Below are 20,019 nucleotides of genomic sequence, written 5' to 3'. Positions count from 1 at the left end.
TACAAGTATTCTCTCACTCTACAAGTATTCTCTCACTCTACAAGTATTCTCTCACTACAAGTATTCTCTCTACAAGTATTCTCTCACTCTACAAGTATTCTCTCACTCTACAAGTATTCTCTCACTACAAGTATTCTCTCTACAAGTATTCTCTCACTCTACAAGTATTCTCTCACTCTACAAGCATTCTCTCTACAAGCATTCTCTCACTCTACAAGTATTCTCTCACTCTACAAGTATTCTCTCACTACAAGTATTCTCTCTACAAGCATTCTCTCTACAAGCATTCTCTCTACAAGTATTCTCTCACTCTACAAGTATTCTCACTACAAGTATTCTCTCACTCTACAAGTATTCTCTCTACAAGTATTCTCTCACTCTACAAGTATTCTCTCGCTCTACAAGTATTCTCTCACTCTACAAGTATTCACTCTACAAGTATTCACTCTACAAGTATTCACTCTACAAGTATTCTCTCTACAAGTATTCTCACTACAAGTATTCTCTCTACAAGTATTCTCTCTACAAGTATTCTCTCACTCTACAAGTATTCTCTCACTCTACAAGTATTCTCTGTACAAGTATTCTCTCACTCTACAAGTATTCACTCTACAAGTATTCACTCTACAAGTATTCTCTCACTCTACAAGTATTCTCTCACTCTACAAGCATTCTCTCACTCTACAAGTATTCTCTCACTCTACAAGTATTCTCTCACTCTACAAGTATTCTCACTCTACAAGTATTCTCTCACTACAAGTATTCTCTCTACAAGCATTCTCTCACTCTACAAGTATTCTCTCTACAAGTATTCTCTCTACAAGTATTCTCTCTACAAGTATTCTCTCACTCTACAAGTATTCTCTCACTCTACAAGTATTCTCTCACTCTACAAGTATTCACTCTACAAGTATTCACTCTACAAGTATTCTCTCTACAAGTATTCTCACTACAAGTATTCTCTCACTCTACAAGTATTCTCTCACTCTACAAGTATTCTCTCACTCTACAAGTATTCTCTCTACAAGTATTCTCTCACTCTACAAGTATTCTCTCACTCTACAATTATTCTCTCACTCTACAAGTATTCTCTCACTCTACAAGTATTCTCTCTACAAGTATTCTCTCACTCTACAAGTATTCTCTCACTCTACAATTATTCTCTCACTCTACAAGTATTCTCTCACTCTTCAAGTATTCACTCTACAAGTATTCTCTCACTCTACAAGTATTCACTCTACAAGTATTCTCTCACTCTACAAGTATTCTCTCACTCTACAAGTATTCTCTCACTCTTCAAGTATTCACTCTACAAGTATTCTCTCACTCTACAAGTATTCTCTCACTCTACAAGTATTCTCTCACTCTACAATTATTCTCTCATTCTACAAGTATTCTCTCACTCTACAAGTATTCTCTCTACAATTATTCTCTCACTCTACAATTATTCTCTCACTCTACAAGTATTCTCTCTACAAGTATTCTCTCTACAAGTATTCTCTCTACAAGTATTCTCTCTACAAGGCTCTAAAAGATCTCTTCGTATCCCTTATACATCGGGATAATTTTCTCACTGCTGGTCGTGTTCTGCAGTTAAGAATTAGACGCACAAGTAACATCTGGGTATCTTTATCTGCTGACGTATCACCATCCAGGAACGTGTGCCATATAGATACCCACATGTTGCACATGTGACTAATTTTTTATCTTTTCGGTACTGTGTACCCGTGGAGTGGCGCACCTGCATTAATGGGGGCCTGAAGCTTGTACTGTTATGGTGGTCTTGAAGCTTGAACTGTTATGGGAGCCTGAAGCTTGTTCTGTTATGGGGCCCTAAAGCTTGAACTGTTATGGGGCCCTAAAGCTTGTACTGTTATGGGGCCCTAAAGCTTGTACTGTTATGGGGGCCCTGAAGCTTGAACTGTTATGTGAGCCTGAAGCTTGTTCTGTTATGGGGCCCTAAAGCTTGTACTGTTATGGGGCCGTAAAGCTTGTACTGTTATGGGGCCCTAAAGCTTGTACTGTTATGGGGCCCTAAAGCTTGTACTGTTATGGGGCCCTAAAGCTTGTACTGTTATGGGGCCCTAAAGCTTGTAGTGTTATGGGGGCCCTGAAGCTTGAACTGTTATGGGGGCCCTGAAGCTTGAACTGTTATGGGGGCTCTGAAGCTTGAACTGTCATGGGGGCCCTGAAGCTTGAACTGTTATGGGGCCCTGAAGCTTGTACTGTTATGGGGGCCCTGAAGCTTGAACTGTTATGGGAGCCTGAAGCTTGTTCTGTTATGGGGCCCTAAAGCTTGTACTGTTATGGGGCCCTAAAGCTTGTACTGTTATGGGGCCCTAAAGCTTGTACTGTTATGGGGCCCTAAAGCTTGTACTGTTATGGGGTCCTAAAGCTTGTACTGTTATGGGGCCCTGAAGCTTGTACTGTTATGGGGCCCTGAAGCTTTAACTGTTATGGGGGCCCTGAAGCTTGAACTGTTATGGGGGCTCTGAAGCTTGAACTGTCATGGGGGCCCTGAAGCTTGAACTGTTATGGGGCCCTATAGCTTGTACTGTTATGGGGGCCCTGAATCTTAAACTGTTATGGGGACCCTGAATCTTGAATTGTTATAGGGGCCCTGAAGCTTGAATTGTTATAGGGGCCCCTGAAGCTTGAACTTTTATGGGGGCCCCTTTGCAACCCCTTCTCATACAGTAGACACAAAATTTTTAAGCAGTGTTTAATAAAGTGGCTTCCTGGGCCCCTCCAGGATTAGGGGCCCTCAAGCCTGAGCTTCATTACCTTCACAGTAGATCTGTCCCTGTATACATATGTTCCACACTGTATGAATATACATTCACTAGTATGGACTCTTGTTAGTTATGTATCTTGACAGGAATCAGAGGTCTACTGGCCTATGCTAGGCAGGTCTACCTCAACCATAACCCTTTTCACTTATATTAATTTCGAATTTCTGCTAAACTCTCAAACTAATGAGACACTTGCTCAACACTTGGGTATGTTTGTGGAACGGTTCGCCAACCAGTGGCTTCATCAGTGCAGTGCAGAGAAAGGTGGGAAATGAGGAGTTTGAAGTAATCAGTCCCTCCGTCTGGAGTCGATGTTTTTAGTCCATCAATCTTAATAAAGACTGATTAATTGAAGACATCGACTTCAGGCTGAGGGACTGATTACCCCAAACTTTATTTCTAGTAAGTTTTTTCCGTGTTAATATCTGCCTATATTGTCAACATTTTTAATTACTGTAAGGCATGGATGGGTTTTATTTTGTGGTGTGTGATAAGATAAGTGAGGCTGGGTATAAGAAGAGTTGTGTGCTGTGACGAGTTATCTTGCTGAGACACACACCGGGAGACACTGGCTGCTAGATGGTGCTGAAGGTTGTGGTGACGTGTGTGGTGGTGCTCGGTGTGGTGGTGACTCCAGTCATCACCAGCGAGGACCCCATATCACAGCCTCGGGACTGGCCATGTCCCGATGCTAACGATTTCTATCCATGTCTGTGTATCTACGATGAACTTGACCACACTCTGAGCATAGACTGCTCTTTAGTTGAAACCAATGAAGAATTAGCTCAAGCATTTGAGAATGTAGTGTTTCCCTTCACATATTTAAAGGAATTTAAATTAGAACAAGACGCAAATCCCAACGTCTCACTAGACACAGTCGGCCTCAACACCTTCCAGGATTTAACATTTGAGCGAATCATTATCAGCGGTACCAAGATAGAAATTATATTTGAGGAGGACTTTTACGGCTCCCACGAGACTCTCACATACTTAAACCTCCAAAACAATAAGATAAAACACTTTCCTTTTATTAGCGTTCAACTCTATCCATCGCTTCAGACGCTGATACTTGATGATAATCAGATCCCATCGCTGCCAGAAATCCAGTCTGACTCACTGGAAATTCTCAGCATCAATGGCAATGGAGGAATACAACTCGATGACTTCCTTGGTCCACCAGCGTTACAGGAAATATATTTGGCACGAAATCAAATCGAACTCCTCCAAGTTAATTTCTTTTGGAATTTACCAAATCTTACTCTAGTAGATCTGCAGAGAAATGAGATTTCTATTTTGGATGAATACACTATCGCCTCCCAGAGCAACGCCTTAGCCTCCATTAATCTGGACCACAACAAAATCTCAAGTATCCGCCACGACGCTTTTCACGGTGAGTGCTACATTATCATTCTATTATTATTGCTATATTAATGCTACATCAGGGCTATATTAACCCTACGGTAGCACATATATATTATCACAACACTTAAGATTATACTTGTGTTGTAACGACACTTAAGGTTAGTAACACTTCACACTGAACACACAATAATACAAGATAATCAAGTTTGCCAGAAGGGAGAAAATCCCTCCTCCAACACTACCAGTACTACTTCTCCAACACTGCTTCTCCAGCATTGCTTCTCTAACATTGCTTTTCCAACACTGCTTCTCCAACACTGCTTCTCCAAAACTGCTTCTCCACTTTAACTCATTATTAATTCTGATAAATAATCGTTGTCACACATGAACAGTTTGAGTAAACATCACACACAGAGGACACTGACACGTGTGTGTGTGTGGTCATACACAGGACACAGGTGTGTGTGGTCATACACAGGACACAGGTGTGTGTGGTCATACACAGGACACAGGTGTGTGTGGTCATACACAGGACACAGGTGTGTGTGGTCATACACAGGACACAGGTGTGTGTGGTCATACACAGGACACAGGTGTGTGTGGTCATACACAGGACACAGGTGTAGTCATACACAGGTATGTGGTTCCTAACTTACCAACCTCGCCTACAACAGGGTTGCTTCCTGATGCTGTAGTCTCAATGAGGAACAACACAGTAGTTGAACTGGACGAGGACTCGTGGAGTCACCTATTTACTCAACTTGTACCTACGGGAACTCTTGACCTAGCAGGTAAGTGTCCTGTATTCTTATTGGCTGCCAGGTAATTAGGCAACTGGTTAGCTAAGCTTTTTAAAGTCTGTCTAGTATATGAGGATCATTAAGGTTGCATATGATCTCTTCTCCGAGACTTGGATACTTTACAACTTATATTAGTAATTAAAATTGTTCATAATTTAAAACAATCACTGACATACACATCTCAGTGTATATTGACAGACATTCACATCTCATTGTACATACAGCGATAGACAGGTAGGTATGAAGATGTCAGGAAATAGGACAAGTGTTTCCTGACGCGGGTCTTAGTCATATGACCCACAGCTGGAGCTTTTGGTCATCTGACCGAGGCCTTCCACTGGCTTACCACTCCACCCCTTCAAAAATTATGGTTATGATTATAGCCATTTCTGCTGCTACTATTTTTTAGCAGACAGGAAAAGAGAGAGATTAAGAGGCCTGAGACTATGAGTGGGTTTTAAGGTACAGGAGGGTCCCGCTTATACAGCAGGCTAGGTTCCAAACTACTGTAGGGTCCCGCTTATACAGCAGGCTAGGTTCCAAACTACTGTAGGGCCCTGCTTATACAGCAGGCTAGGTTCCAAACTACTGTAGGGTCCCGCTTATACAGCAGGCTAGGTTCCAAACTACTGTAGGGTCCCGCTTATACAGCAGGCTAGGTTCCAAACTACTGTAGGGCCCCGCTTATACAGCAGGCTAGGTTCCAAACTACTGTAGGGCCCCGCTTATACAGCAGGCTAGGTTCCAAACTACTGTAGGGCCCCGCTTATACAGCAGGCTAGGTTCCAAACTACTGTAGGGCCCCGCTTATACAGCAGGCTAGGTTCCAAACTACTGTAGGGCCCCGCTTATACAGCAGGTTAGGTTCTGAGCTACTGTTGTTGAAGCACAAATAGCTGTAAAGTGAAACTTAGCCGTTTTTTCACTTTCAAATGCATATAAAATCCTGGTAACATGTTGACACTATCATATATTAAGTGAGCCCTGGAGCTAGGCCTAAAAAATGTATATACATACAGAACATAAAATATTTTCGTATACTTCGTATAGTTAATATAATTATTGTAGGAAATCTGAATAAATGAAGAATGGGTGTAAATGAAACCCACTGTATTAGTGAGATGCTGTAAAGTGAAGCGCTGTAAAGCGGGGACTGTCAGCACTGGATTTAAGAAAGACTGCCACTGTGCCACACACTTGGTCATAGTGATTAGGAAGCTTTTTTTAATAGATATATCCTAGTAGTTATATGTTTATGCTTAGGAAGCTTTTTCTAATAGATATATCCTAGTAGTTATATGTTTATGTTTTCAGGGGTCGAGACATAGCTCCTGGCCCCGCTCCCGTGTGTTTATTTTTTCAACTTTTTTCCAGCATAGTCTCATGTACGTAAAGATAATTACTTTCAATGTTACTAACTTTTGCTCTAATAATGTGAAATGTTATAGGGATAACAATGTGTTCTGGGCATTGTTTCTCACTGCACATGTTTCTCATGCCAGCAGTGGTCGGGGGAAGTGAAGAGTGGGAAGAGAACCACCTGCTTTACCATAATTGATTTATAAAGATAATACACAAAAGTTCTTAATCTAGATAGGCATAGATGATTCCTCTCAGATAACCTCGGGGTTGGTATTTAAATTGTCTGGTCACAGACCGGGCCACGGGGGGCGTTACCCCCTGAAACCCTCTCCAGGTATCCAGTTTATGTATTTAATGTGTTTATTGTGTTTTCAGATAACCCTCTGAACTGTGGCTGCGACATGGACTGGATAATGTTCTCTCCTAACCAAATAGATCTCAGAATTTTCCCTGACACGACCACCTGTAGCAGTGGTAATCAAATCGTCGACCTTGACGTCCAGTTTTTCTGTGATCGGTGTCTTCCCAATAACTGCTCGACGCTGTATCCTGCAGGCAATGTACCCCAGAGGACCTAATATTGGTACTTGATCAGTCGTCTTCAGTATAAAGTTACTTTAACCAAACCTTGACCTGCCATCTTCAGTATGTTGTGAATGGTTAACATTCTAAGAGCCTATACACGTAGTTTGATTTATTTGTAGTATAGTTTTTTCCGTGTTAATATCTGCCTATATTGTCAACATTTTTAATTACTGTAAGGCATGGATGGGTTTTTATTCTGTAGTGTTATAAGTGAGGCTGGGTATAAGAAGAGTTGTGTGCTGTGACGAGTTATCTTGCTGAGACACACCGGGAGACACTGGCTGCTAGATGGTGCTGAAGGTTGTGGTGACGTGTGTGGTGGTGCTCGGTGTGGTGGTGACTCCAGTCATCACCAGCGAGGACCCCAGATCACAGCCTCGGGACTGGCCATGTCCCGATGCTAACGATTTCTATCCATGTCTGTGTATCTACGATGAACTTGACCACACTCTGAGCATAGACTGCTCTTTAGTTGAAACCAATGAAGAATTAGCTCAAGCATTTGAGAATGTAGTGTTTCCTTTCACCTATTTAAATGAATTTAAAACAGAACAAGACTCAAATGATCCCAACATGACATGAATTACACTCGATCCCTCCACCTTCCATACCCTAACGTCTGAGCGACTGACCATTAGCAGTACCAAGATGAACTTTATTTAAAATGAACACTAGGCTAGCTCACGAGACTCGCCTCTACCTCTCAGACAATAATTTTAGTTTACTTTCCCATTCGAAGTAATTAGCAACTGTTCAGCGCTTCAGACTCGGATAATTGACGAACAGAGTCCAGCCACCGAGAAAAGAGAATCTAACTCGGGAAAATCTCAGCATAGGTGACAAGAAAGGAATCCAGCTTACTGATTTTTTTTGGTACGCCATCGTTAAAAGAAATTCATATGACATGAATTAAAATATAGTTATCTCCAATATATATTTTGGAAACTGCTGTATTTTTCTGTAATGGACCGGCAGATAAATTAATTTATATCCTTGTGAATCTATGACATCTAGATGGGGTAATTCTTATTGATCAATTTAGATTATAAATTTAGTGTTTGTGTTACACTAGTGTTTGTACTACACTTGTGTTTGTGTTGCACTAGTGTTTTTTTTTTTTTTTTTTATTCGCCGGTATTCTCCCGGCCCGGGTCTTTTCCAAGTAGTGGTGACCCGGCCTTGGCTCCCTATCTGGGGAGTGTCTCGAGACTTAAGTCTCCCATGGGAGGAGGTACAAGTACCCCCTCATCTTTGGGACCAACTGTCCCCAGGCCTAGCCACAGTCCCCGCCCTCACGGGGCTCGTAGGGAGAAGCTAGGCCTCTGGTCTGCCATCTGCCCCGCCCCAAAGGGGCTCGTGGGGATGGCAGTCTTGTGAGCTGCAGGTGGTAGCAAGCTCAGGCCTTCTAGTGTTTGTGTTACACTAATGTTTGTGGTCAACCAAGCGTTAGAATGGAATACAACACAATAATTTAGATTATTCCTGTGCCACAACACTTGCTAAAGGTTAGTCAGTAACACTTCACCCTGACAACACAATATTACCAGCTTATCAAGTTTGCCATAAGGAAGGCAATCCCTCCTCCAACACTTCCAGTACTGATTCTTCAACACTCCATTGTGGTTACGACCACAATGTCTAATGTGGTCAATGTCGACCCAGTAAATGTACTTCAGGCTAATATATCTGTCTTAGTTATCTTCGTTTTTACTGAGCCTGTGAAGATTTTTTTATATAATTTTTCCAAATTTATAGTGCATCAATTCCTATAAGGTAAATAAGTGTAAATTGTGTTTCTGTTGGTTTAAAATTAATTTACGAGTGAAAAAGGAACCAGCAGACGAGAGACGGACGGATGGGAAGGTCGCCATTAGGGGAAAAAATAGTGGAAAACCGGTCAAAACAACCGACTAATTCAATTAATCGTCATCAGGGCTAAATTAAAATGGAGCAGCCTCAGACAACCAGAAAATGATGCAGTAGCGTTATCCACTGCAGACTGCGACGAAAATGTGTGAAACCGCTGCACTCGAGTGTTAAACTTGGAGAATATGGAAGGACACGGGTGGATCACTACAGCACGCCTCCCCTCAAGGAAGGTTCCTTGATGTTGGTGAGGGGCTCTTGATTTACGGAATTGGATCTGTGCTCCAGTTCCCCTCAAGGAAGGTTCCTTGATGTTGGTGAGGGGCTCTTGATTTACGGAATTGGATCTGTGCTCCAGTTCCCCTCAAGGAAGGTTCCTTGATGTTGGTGAGGGGCTCTTGATTTACGGAATTGGATCTGTGCTCCAGTTCCCCTCAAGGAAGGTTCCTTGATGTTGGTGAGGGGCTCTTGATTTACGGAATTGGATCTGTGCTCCAGTTCCCCTCAAGGAAGGTTCCTTGATGTTGGTGAGGGGCTCTTGATTTACGGAATTGGATCTGTGCTCCAGTTCCCCTCAAGGAAGGTTCCTTGATGTTGGTGAGGGGCTCTTGATTTACGGAATTGGATCTGTGCTCCAGTTCCCCTCAAGGAAGGTTCCTTGATGTTGGTGAGGGGCTCTTGATTTACGGAATTGGATCTGTGCTCCAGTTCCCCGAATTAAGCCTGAATGCCTTCCACATCCCCCCCAGGCGATGTATAATCCTCCGGGTTTAGCACTTCCCCCTTGATTATAATAATAATAATAATAATAATACAGTACACCTAGAATGTAACGTTGACCTTAGTACATTAGTTTTTACGTTGGCCTTCGTATTGCTAACTGTCCAGGTAGCGTTAAGATGTTCTGTGGAAACTTATTCCACGGAACGTTTCATAGTAAAAGCTTTAAGAGCCCTTAACATACACTTAATAATATCTGTCAGCATAGTTGCTGATCCCTGTATTATATAGCATAGCATATTAGTATCGTCCATGTGCTTTAGATAGGAGATCCCTTGTAGGCCTGTGATTTTGTGTGACGTCACGGGATGCGCATGTGTAGGCTTGTACCTCTGCCCCGGCCTCACTTGGCGGCAGACCATCCAGACAAGAACACGGCAAGGCTGGGCTCCATTCCTCATCACCTCAGTCTGACAATATATGTTACCATCCAACAAGTGTGTCTACCTTCAACCCTCGATATCTCCATTTAAGAACCCTTACGATATATCTTTATTTCTACCAGTACATGTACAAGGTATACAGACCATAGCTGACATCAATGACATACTACTATATAGGAAGACCCTTGTTATGCAGAGTATTTCCCGCAAATTAGGTCAATTTTGTCCCAGGATGCGACCCACACCAGTCCACTAACACCCAGGTACCTATTTTATACTGATAGGTGAACATGGACAGAACGTGTCTTATGGAAACGCGTTCCTAATGTTTACCAGCCATACCGGAGATTCGAACCCCGGACCTCAGTGTGTGTGAACTGAGTGCGCTACCAATCGAGCTACGGAACACATTTGTTCATATTTACCCTTCTAGGAAGTTTTACGTACGTAAAAATAGTAGTAACTAACCGTAGGTATTAATACACTTTTAGGACCTAAAATAGGACTAGGTTTAATGTAGAATATCAGTTAGAACTGATGATTCAAATTTCAAACAGATTATTATTATTATAATCAAGGGGGAAGCGCTAAACCCGGAGGATTATACAGCGCCTGAGGGGGGGGATGTGGAAGGCATTCAGGCTTAATTCGGGGAACTGGAGCACAGATCTAATTCCCTAAATCAAGAGCCCCTCACCAACATCAAGGAACCTTCCTTGAGGGGAATTTCAAACAGAGACGCCATTAGTAGCACCTCAGACACCAACGGGGGAAGACGTGACGTTATTACAGCCAGAAAAATGACGTTAATACACTTGGCTGGGGAACAAGATAACTTTGAGCAGTTTCCCAAAGTATAGGATACTCGTCCCTACATGGCACACCCGTAGTGAGGCGAAATCTACAATTTCTAGCAACATAGTTGGCCGCCGGTGGGGCGAAGTAGTAATCTGTGGGTGAGTATCTGGTCACTGGAGATGTCACGGTGTCCTGGGGGTCAGGGGACATCCAGCTCCTTACACCTGTTGTCCTCTCCACCTAGCAGCAAGTAGGTACCTGGATGTTAGTGGACTGGTGTGGGTGGCATCCTGGGTGTTAGTGGATTGGTGTGGGTGGCATCCTGGGTGTTAGTGGACTGGTGTGGGTGGCATCCTGGGTGTGGACTGGTGTAGGTCACATCCTGGGTGTTAGTGGTCTGGTGTGGGTGGCATCCTGGGTGTTAGTGGACTGGCATGGGTAGCATCCTGGGTGTAAGTGGACTGGTATGCGTGGCATCCTGGGTGTTAGTGGACTGGTGTGGGTGGCATCCTGGGTTTTAGTGGACTGGTGTGGGTGGCATCCTGTGTGTTAATGGACAGGTGTGGGTGGAATCCTGGGTGTTAGTGGACTTGTGTGGGTGGCCTCTTGGGTGTTAGTGCACTGGAGTTGGTGGCATTTTGGGTGTTAGTGGACTGGTGTGGGTGGCATCATGGGTGTTAGTGGACTGGTGTGGGTGGCATCTTGGGTGTTAGTGGACTGGTGTGGGTGGCATCTTGGGTGTTAGTGGACTGGTGTGGGTGGCATCTTGGGTGTTAGTGGACTGGTGTGGGTGGCATCTTGGGTGTTAGTGGACTGGTGTGGGTGGCATCTTGGGTGTTAGTGGACTGGTGTGGGTCGCATCCTGGGTGTTAGTGGACTGGTGTGGGTGGCATCCTGGGTGTTAGTGGACTGGTGTGGGTGGCATCTTGGGTGTTAGTGGACTGGTGTGAGTGGCATCCTGGGTGTTAGTGGACTGGTGTGGGTGGCATCCTGGGTGTTAGTGGACTGGTGTGGGTGGCATCCTGGGTGTTAGTGGACTGGTGTGGGTGGCATCCTGGGTGTTAGTGGACTGGTGTGAGTGGCATCCTGGGTGTTAGTGGACTGGTGTGGGTGGCATCCTGGGTGTTAGTGGACTGGTGTGGGTGGCATCCTGGGTGTTAGTGGACTGGTGTGGGTGGCATCCTGGGGGACAAGATTAAAGACAACAATGGAGATATGTTAGACAGTCCTTGATGACGCACTGACTTTCTTGGGTTATCCTGGGTGGCTAACCTTCCAGGGTTAAAAATCCGAAGAAAATCTTATCCCTACACACATAAGGGGGATTACCAACAGACCCCTGGGAGTCTTCAAGCTGGCACTGGACAAGCACCTAAAGTCAGTTCCGGATCAGCCGGGCTGTGGCTCGTATGTTGGTTTGCGTGCAGCCAGCAGCAACAGCCTGGTTGATCAGGCTCTGATCCACCAGGAGGCCTGGTCTCAGACCGGGCCGCGGGGGCGTTGACCCCCGGAACTCTCTCCAGGTAAACTCCAGGTACCACCAAGTGAGTTAACTGTACTTTCTATACAGTCACGTCAGTAGCACTTGCTAAACAAACCATACCACGGGTGGGATAGAACCCGCGGTCAGAGAGTCAAAACTCCTGACCGGTATATATTCTACACCATAGGAAGGTTAGTATAGGCACCACTGTGACCACAAATGCAAGTTTTTACAGACGAATCTCCCGCTAGCGTGGCCGTGACGATCTCTAGCTCAAGTCAACATGACTGACCGCGGGTTCAAACCCCACCCGTGGTATGGCTTGTTTCCAATCGTGTCATTAGAATTTCGTGAGTCAGCGCTTGCTAAGTTTGCAAGGGGCAGTTCCCACAGAAATTAATATTTTACCTGTGGTCCAAATTGGTAAGTTAATACCTGGAATTTAGGATGTTTACCACGTGTAGCTGTAGAGTTGAAATTAATTATTATACCCCCCCCTCTCAAGGGAGGTTCCTTGATGCTGATCAGGGGCTCTTGATCTAGGGAATTGAATCTGTGCTCCAGTTCCCTGAATTGACCCTGAATACCTTTCACCCCCCTACATGCGCTGTATAATCCTACGGGTTTAGTGCTCTCATAATTATTGTTATAATCTCTCTCTCTCTCTCTCTCTCTCTCTCTCTCTCTCTCTCTCTCTCTCTCTCTCTCTCTCTCTCTCTCTCTCTCTCTCTCTCTCTCTCTCTCTCTCTCTCTTGCAGTTGGTCATAAAAAATGTGTAGTCCACCCCAAAATAAATTTACCGAAACTACTGATGTGTTAAATGTGATTAAATAATTCCAGGTCCCGCTTAGTGAGTGGTTTGAGGTGTACTGGTCGACGAAGGAGTCTTATTCCTGTGACCTAATGTGACTTAAATCCCACAACGGAGGAGTCTCATTACTGTGACCTAATGTGACTTAAATCCCACAACGGAGGAGTCTCATTACTGTGACCTAATGTGACTTAAATCCCACAACGGAGGAGTCTCATTACTGTGACCTAATGTGACTTAAATCCCACAACGGAGGAGTCTCATTCCTGTGACCTAATGTGACTTAAATCCCACAACGGAGGAGTCTCATTCCTGTGACTTAAGTCCCACTTACAGCAAAGGTGCAACAGAATTTGGTAAGTAAAAATTGCCTTTGTTGCATCTCACCCAAATTACCTGTACGTAAATGAATTTCATACAAGCAGTTTCTCAGAGTCATTGACCAGTTAAGAACTTCTAACAACCATTGATGGCTGTGTCCACTGTGATCAATAATGGATTTCCAAGCGATTTCGTCATTTCTCACATCATCAGGGAACTGTAAAAATCACGAAAGCTCTTGTAAGTTTATTATTTTTTCACAGTGGTTATTTTGCATATTGTGATATCACCTGTTTACTGTGATGTTAATACACACAAACACACACACACACACACACACACACATATTAGAGGATAATTTAACATTTGAAAAAATAATTAGTTATATACTCTGTGTATGAAGACAAACATTTAATGTAATGTAGTAATTAAGTATAAATTTAGAAGATTTATTGGGAATGCAGTGTAAGATAGTGTTGCTAGGGAGTGTTTCAAGTTACATTAAGATAGTGTTGCTAGGGAATGTTTCAAGTTACATTAAGATAGTGTTGCTAGGGAGTGTTTCAAGTTACATTAAGATAGTGTTGCTAGGGAATGTTTCAAGTTACATTAAGATAGTGTTGCTAGGGAATGTTTCAAGTTACATTAAGATAGTGTTGCTAGGGAATGTTTCAAGTTACATTAAGATAGTGTTGCTAGGGAATGTTTCAAGTTACATTAAGATAGTGTTGCTAGGGAATGTTTCAAGTTACATTAAGATAGTGTTGCTAGGGAATGTTTCAAGTTACATTAAGATAGTGTTGCTAGGGAGTGTTTCAAGTTACATTAAGATAGTGTTGCTAGGGAATGTTTCACGTTACATTAAGATAGTGTTGCTAGGGAATGTTTCAAGTTACATTAAGATAGTGTTGCTAGGGAGTGTTTCAAGTTACATTAAGATAGTGTTGCTAGGGAGTGTTTCAAGTTACATTAAGATAGTGTTGCTAGGGAATGTTTCAAGTTACATTAAGATAGTGTTGCTAGGGAATGTTTCAAGTTACATTAAGATAGTGTTGCTAGGGAATGTTTCAAGTTACATTAAGATAGTGTTGCTAGGGAATGTTTCAAGTTACATTAAGATAGTGTTGCTAGGGAGTGCTCTGGGAGTCCCTCTCATACATTAAGTACACTGCACCGTGAAGTACTGCGGGTCCAGGTAACGCACTTGCGTACCATCGTAGCATTTAGTAGTGTCGGTGAGAAGGTTAAGATAGGTATTGCCTTCCTCAATGAACAGCCAAGCCATATCACAGCCGCAGAGCAGTGGGTTATCTGCAACAATACCATTCTTCATTTCAAATTACTGCATATGCAAAATATACATTAATCTCGAATGCATTGATAATCATTGCCTCCACATATCGCCAAGTCTTCAACTACACATATATGTCTATTTAAGTCTTATATAAAGTATATAATTTCCCATCTAGTGCTGTTTAGTGGGCTGTAATTTGATGATATGGACTTATCTCCTTCGAAGGTAGAAATTATATATGTACATAATATATGTACATAGCAACAATATTGGAAATATCTGCCCCAGAAAGAGATTAAAATTAATACTGAGTGTATATATACTGAGATATATACACCATTCAGGGCATATACACAAAATTTAATTTTTCACAAATTTTTGAGTTATCTACAATTAAACATCTTTCTAGAGCCATAATAATTTGTATAAATTACAATATATATTTTGCATATAATAATATAGGAGAAAGTGAAAGTAGTATGACCATATCTTTTAGAGTGCTGGAGTGGTAAGCCAGCGGAAGGCTTTGCTCAGATGACCAAAAGCTCCAACTGTGGGTCCCCATATGACTAAGAACCGCGTCAGGAAACACTTGTCCTGTTTCCTGACAAACCTAACCTATCTCAGTTTTGAAGAATTAGGTGAAATAAAGTTTGACGAAGGTAGGAGGTTGAACTAACCTGAGAGGTCGACAGCCCCATTAGGCAGCTGGTCAAAGATTGTCTTCCACACGTCCTTGCTGATTGAGGTCATCTGGTTGCCAGTCATGGAGAAGTGAGCGGTCTTCATCAGACCTGTGTAGCAGAGATCACACATTATTATCGTTGTTGTTGGAATAAAATACCGATAAGTTGAAGATTAATACACATGTATAACACTTGGGTGTCTTTATTGATGAAATATTTCGTCTAAATACTAGGCTTCTTCAGTCAAATATAAAGGGAGCAGTAGTTGTGAAATAAAGATGATGTAATCAGTCCATCAACCTTGGAGAAATATTTGAGGTGGTCAGTCCCTCAGCCTGGAGTAGAGTTCTGAACTCTTCCCCAGGCTGAGGGACTGACCACCTCAAATATTGTTTCTCCAAGGTTGGTGGACTAATTATATCTTTATTTTACTACTTCACCTGCTGTTTCTGTATTTGACTGAAGAAGCCTACTGTGTAGGCGGAACGTTCCATCAATAAAGACACCTAAGTGTTGAACATGTCTTAATCTTCATATTTATTATTATTATTATTATTATTATTATTACAAACAGGATATTTACATTGGGAAAACGATATTATTAGTTTTTAAGGCTAGTTGCTATAATTTCAAATTTATTTTACGATAGGTTAATGAAATGGATGACTTGTAAATTCCCTATCGAAGAATTATAGTCAATTACTAAGTAATTATATCCCCTGGAATTGTGTTATCGTGTTGTGAACACTTGACAATTTCCTGCCAGTGAATATGAAAGGATCATGGCTCAGTTGGTTATAAAATGAATTTAACTCACCGTGAACTGCGTCGTGGCGAATGTCCTTGATTTTATTGTGGTCGAGAATGATCTGTAGAAGTGTATCACCAGGAGGCTTGAAGGTATTCTCATCAATAAATGTTAACTCGTTTCCCGACAGATCGATAATCGCCGAGTAATTTAGAGGTGCCAGTAAGCCCACGGTGGAATTGATAATGTTGTTTCTTGCCAGGGAAATTCTGCTTAATAGAGGGGCGCCTTCGAAAAGAGTAGGAGAGTCAAACTTCATATGTGGGTTTCCACTGACGCTGATAGACTGCAGGGAACTCGAGGTGATAGATGGAAGTTCCGAGAATTCGTTGTCATCCAACACTAGGCTGGAGAGCCTAATATAATTCGACAGTGTCTCGAAGGGGAATCTATTTAACTGATTGTTTGCGAGGTTGAGATAGTTGAGGTAATTGTAGGAGTCTGTGAAGGCTTGTTCCTCCACTGCTGTCAACTTAGTTCCTCTGATGATAATTCTTTCGAAGGATAGTCCGTTGAATACATTTGGCTCGATAGCATTCAAGTTATAGGCCGGATCATTGGGATTCTGTTCTATATTTAGCTCCAAGAATTCGCTGAAAGGAAACACAGACTGGAAGACCCTCGCTAACTCGTCGTTACTCTTTACCAGCGAGCAATCAATTTTAAGATCCGTTTCTTGAGTAGATGTGCAGGTGCAGGGCAAGATATCTGTACTGTTAGGGCAAGGCCATGCTCGAGGCTGGGGTATGTAGTCCTTTGACTCCGAAATTGTGAAGGCTAGAGTCACCACACTGAGCACCATCACGCACGTCACCACAGCCTTCAGCACCATCCTGTCTTCGTGTGCGTCTCACAGCAAGATAACTCTTCGTAGCGCACAGCTTTCCTTATACCCAGCCTCACTAATCTTATCACCCAGGCAACGAGGCCACCATCATGGAACCCAAATTGTCCAATCGTGTCATTTACTGCCGGGCATCAGCATAATCTTCAGTGTACTTTATACGCAGATTTTGATGGTAATTAAAGGATTGTCTTCTTAATGTGCCATTATTCACTTAGTTGTTGGTACTGCGCTGATACATTCAGTAAGACGTATGTCCATTAAGGTACAGAGCTTCACCAAACATCATGGGTCAGAGTCCAATAGACGGTCGTACCAAAAACAAATGTTTCCGGCTATTCGCTTATGTATAATTTTCACTGGGTAAAATACTGCTCAGAGAGTTAGAAGATAAGCCTATCAGGACGCAGGAGTTACAAAGTATTGTTATTATTGATGCCATAGTCTGACAACCAAACTCTTAAATTTGGTTGATCAGAAAGATCTATACTGCTTCTTGTGGTTTATAGAGCCCCTGACGGCTTACACCGTATCAAGCCCTTACAGCACCTCGTCTGCGACCTGGACAGGGGTCAGATCACATACGGTATGAATGTTAACTTGGGTTAACCTGGGTTAATAACCCAGGAAACCCCACGGAAGCCAGTTAATGTGGCTTATTTTCATTGAGATGTTCCGTAGCTAGAATGGTAGCGTACTCAGCTTACATACTGAGTGTCCTTAATTTGAGCCCTGTCACTGTTCACCTAACAGTAATTAGATACCTGGATGTTAGTGAATTGGTGTGGGAGGCATCCTGAGGATAAATTTAACCCAAGTTGCAATTATATTATTATTATTACACCCCCTTAGGTGCGAACCACGACAGTCAACCAACTTTCTGGTACCTATATACTGCTAGGTAACAGGTTGTAGGAAGCTTGGTTGATATATACAGGTATTATGTTGATATCTGCTGGTAACAGGTTGATATCTGTTGGCAGTAGGTTAAAGATGTTGATACAGTGTTCTCTTAATGTTCAAACAGCGCCCCTGCTTTTCACTGTCTATTTTACACTACTTCCCATATTTCTCGCTCCCGTACGTTAAGGCAGTGTGCAGACCAAGCCGTCAACACTGAACAACACTCTAAATGAGAGATAACAATTTGATAAGCAGCACCAGTGGCACTCTTTCTCTAGTTTTGATAGTTCTCATTATCCACCTCTGTTACTTACTTGTTCCCTGTGGCACCAGTCTCGCCTTGATTTCCACATGCTGGGTGAGGCATCATGTGCTTCCATCTCCACTCACTTGATAAGACACAACGATGGGAAATGTCAGATGGGCGACACATGTTGTTTCCTACTGTTCCCCACACTATCCGAATTTTTTCGGAAAGCAAATTCTCTTGCGCTGTTCTCAAAGTCAATTTCTTTGCTGTTTTTTTTTTCTTATTGATTTAACGTTATGTAAAGTTATGGTATGTTACTTTAAACTTAGACGAAAGGAGATTGGGTACATATGTGAGTGGGAGGGGCTGGGTTTGATTGGTGTAGTGGGCACGGGAGTAAATTTTTGGGTAGGCGTGTGTGTGTGATAAGGACCTGCCTTGTATGGGCCAGTGGGCTTTCTGCAGTGTTCCTCCATTCTTATGTTCTTAAGCCAGGTTAATATGAAGCAGAAAACGTAACAGACGCTTGTAACAATCCACAGATAGGAGATTCGAACTGGAGTCTGTCAGTATCGCAGACTCCAGGTAGACTTCGAAAACATGTGGGCAGGTTGATACTACTTGGCATGGAGAGGGTAGGTGATAAGACCGTTACCAGAGCCCCACAAACAAGGACACAGAGGTGAAAATCACATATAAAGGAGCCGTAGGCCTATAGATAAGAATTTCTTCAGCGTGAGAGTGAAAAATAAGTGGAATGTGTGAAGTAGGGACAAAGTTGAAGTTAACTACTAACACACACACACACACACGAGAGTCTATGAATCGACCCTTGCAACCACAAGTAGGCGAGTGTACACACACGAGTGTTGTAGTGGAGGCAGGACCCATACATAGCTTTAAAAGTCATGGCACAGGGAGAGAGTGGACCTAGTAGCGACCAGCGAGAAGGCTGGGCCAGGAGCTATGAATCAACCCCTGCAACCACAAGTGGGTACACACACTGAGAGCTACAATCAACATACTTCATAAATTCGTTTCCTGGAAAGCTATGAGATAAATATGAACATCTTCCTTCTCTTATCTTACAGACGACTACCTTTGGCAGGTCTTCTTATAAACACCTTTTGTTGTACTACCCCTATGGTCACTGTCTTGAACACTGTTGTACTACCCCTATGGTCACTGTCTTGAACACTGTTGTACTACCCCTATGGTCACTGTCTTGAACACTGTTGTACTACCCCTATGGTCACTGTCTTGAACACTGTTGTACTACCCCTATGGTCACTGTCTTGAACACTGTTGTACTACCCCTATGGTCACTGTCTTGAACACTGTTGTACTACCTCTGTGGTCACTGTCTTGAACACTGTTGTACTACCCCTATGGTCACTGTCTTGAACACTGTTGTACTACCCCTATGGTCACTGTCTTGAACACTGTTGTACTACCCCTATGGTCACTGTCTTGAACACTGTTGTACTACCTCTGTGGTCACTGTCTTGAACACTGTTGTACTACCCCTATGGTCACTGTCTTGAACACTGTTGTACTACCTCTGTGGTCACTGTCTTGAACACTGTTGTACTACCTCTGTGGTCACTGTCTTGAACACTGTTGTACTACCTCTGTGGTCACTGTCTTGAACACTGTTGTACTACCTCTGTGGTCACTGAACACTGTTGTACTACCTCTCTGGTTACTGTCTTGAACACTGTTGTACTACCTCTGTGGTCACTGTCTTGAACACTGTTGTACTACCTCTGTGGTCACTGTCTTGAACACTGTTGTACTACCTCTGTGGTCACTGTCTTGAACACTGTTGTACTACCTCTGTGGTCACTGTCTTGAACACTGTTGTACTACCCCTATGGTCACTGTCTTGAAC

At 42.8% G+C, this 20,019-nt stretch overlaps 2 protein-coding genes across 2 annotated transcripts; one reads left to right on the top strand and one right to left on the bottom strand.

Moving 5' to 3' along the window:
* The first annotated feature begins 3,319 nt into the window (after positions 1-3,319).
* LOC128704903 (oplophorus-luciferin 2-monooxygenase non-catalytic subunit) lies at positions 3,320-7,410 on the top strand. Its single transcript, XM_053800123.2, has 3 exons — positions 3,320-4,182; positions 4,829-4,945; positions 6,692-7,410. Exons 1-3 carry the CDS (start codon positions 3,372-3,374, stop codon positions 6,892-6,894), a joined length of 1,131 nt encoding a protein of 376 aa, XP_053656098.2. The 5' UTR covers positions 3,320-3,371; the 3' UTR covers positions 6,895-7,410.
* A 6,913-nt stretch (positions 7,411-14,323) lies between these two features.
* Positions 14,324-17,249, bottom strand: LOC128704904 (oplophorus-luciferin 2-monooxygenase non-catalytic subunit). Its single transcript, XM_053800125.2, has 3 exons — positions 16,141-17,249; positions 15,318-15,431; positions 14,324-14,654 (listed from the first exon to the last, which is right to left on the bottom strand). The coding sequence occupies exons 1-3, from the start codon at positions 16,961-16,963 to the stop codon at positions 14,503-14,505; spliced, it is 1,089 nt and encodes a 362-aa protein (XP_053656100.2). The 5' UTR covers positions 16,964-17,249; the 3' UTR covers positions 14,324-14,502.
* Positions 17,250-20,019: the final 2,770 nt, after the last annotated feature.

The sequence above is a fragment of the Cherax quadricarinatus genome, chromosome 91, assembly GCF_038502225.1.
Source record: "Cherax quadricarinatus isolate ZL_2023a chromosome 91, ASM3850222v1, whole genome shotgun sequence".
Lineage (NCBI taxonomy): Eukaryota > Metazoa > Arthropoda > Malacostraca > Decapoda > Parastacidae > Cherax > Cherax quadricarinatus.
This window is presented reverse-complemented; position numbering and strand designations above follow the sequence as displayed.

Coding starts and splice junctions, on each gene's coding strand:
- LOC128704903 (XM_053800123.2), top strand. CDS start 3,372: ATGGTGCTGAAGGTTGTGGTGACGTGTGTGGTGGTGCTCGGTGTGGTG. Junction 4,183..4,828: donor CCGCCACGACGCTTTTCACG/GTGAGTGCTACA, acceptor CGCCTACAACAG/GGTTGCTTCCTGATGCTGTA. Junction 4,946..6,691: donor GGGAACTCTTGACCTAGCAG/GTAAGTGTCCTG, acceptor TTGTGTTTTCAG/ATAACCCTCTGAACTGTGGC.
- LOC128704904 (XM_053800125.2), bottom strand. CDS start 16,963: ATGGTGCTGAAGGCTGTGGTGACGTGCGTGATGGTGCTCAGTGTGGTG. Junction 15,432..16,140: donor TCGCCACGACGCAGTTCACG/GTGAGTTAAATT, acceptor TCTGCTACACAG/GTCTGATGAAGACCGCTCAC. Junction 14,655..15,317: donor TGGGGCTGTCGACCTCTCAG/GTTAGTTCAACC, acceptor GTATTGTTGCAG/ATAACCCACTGCTCTGCGGC.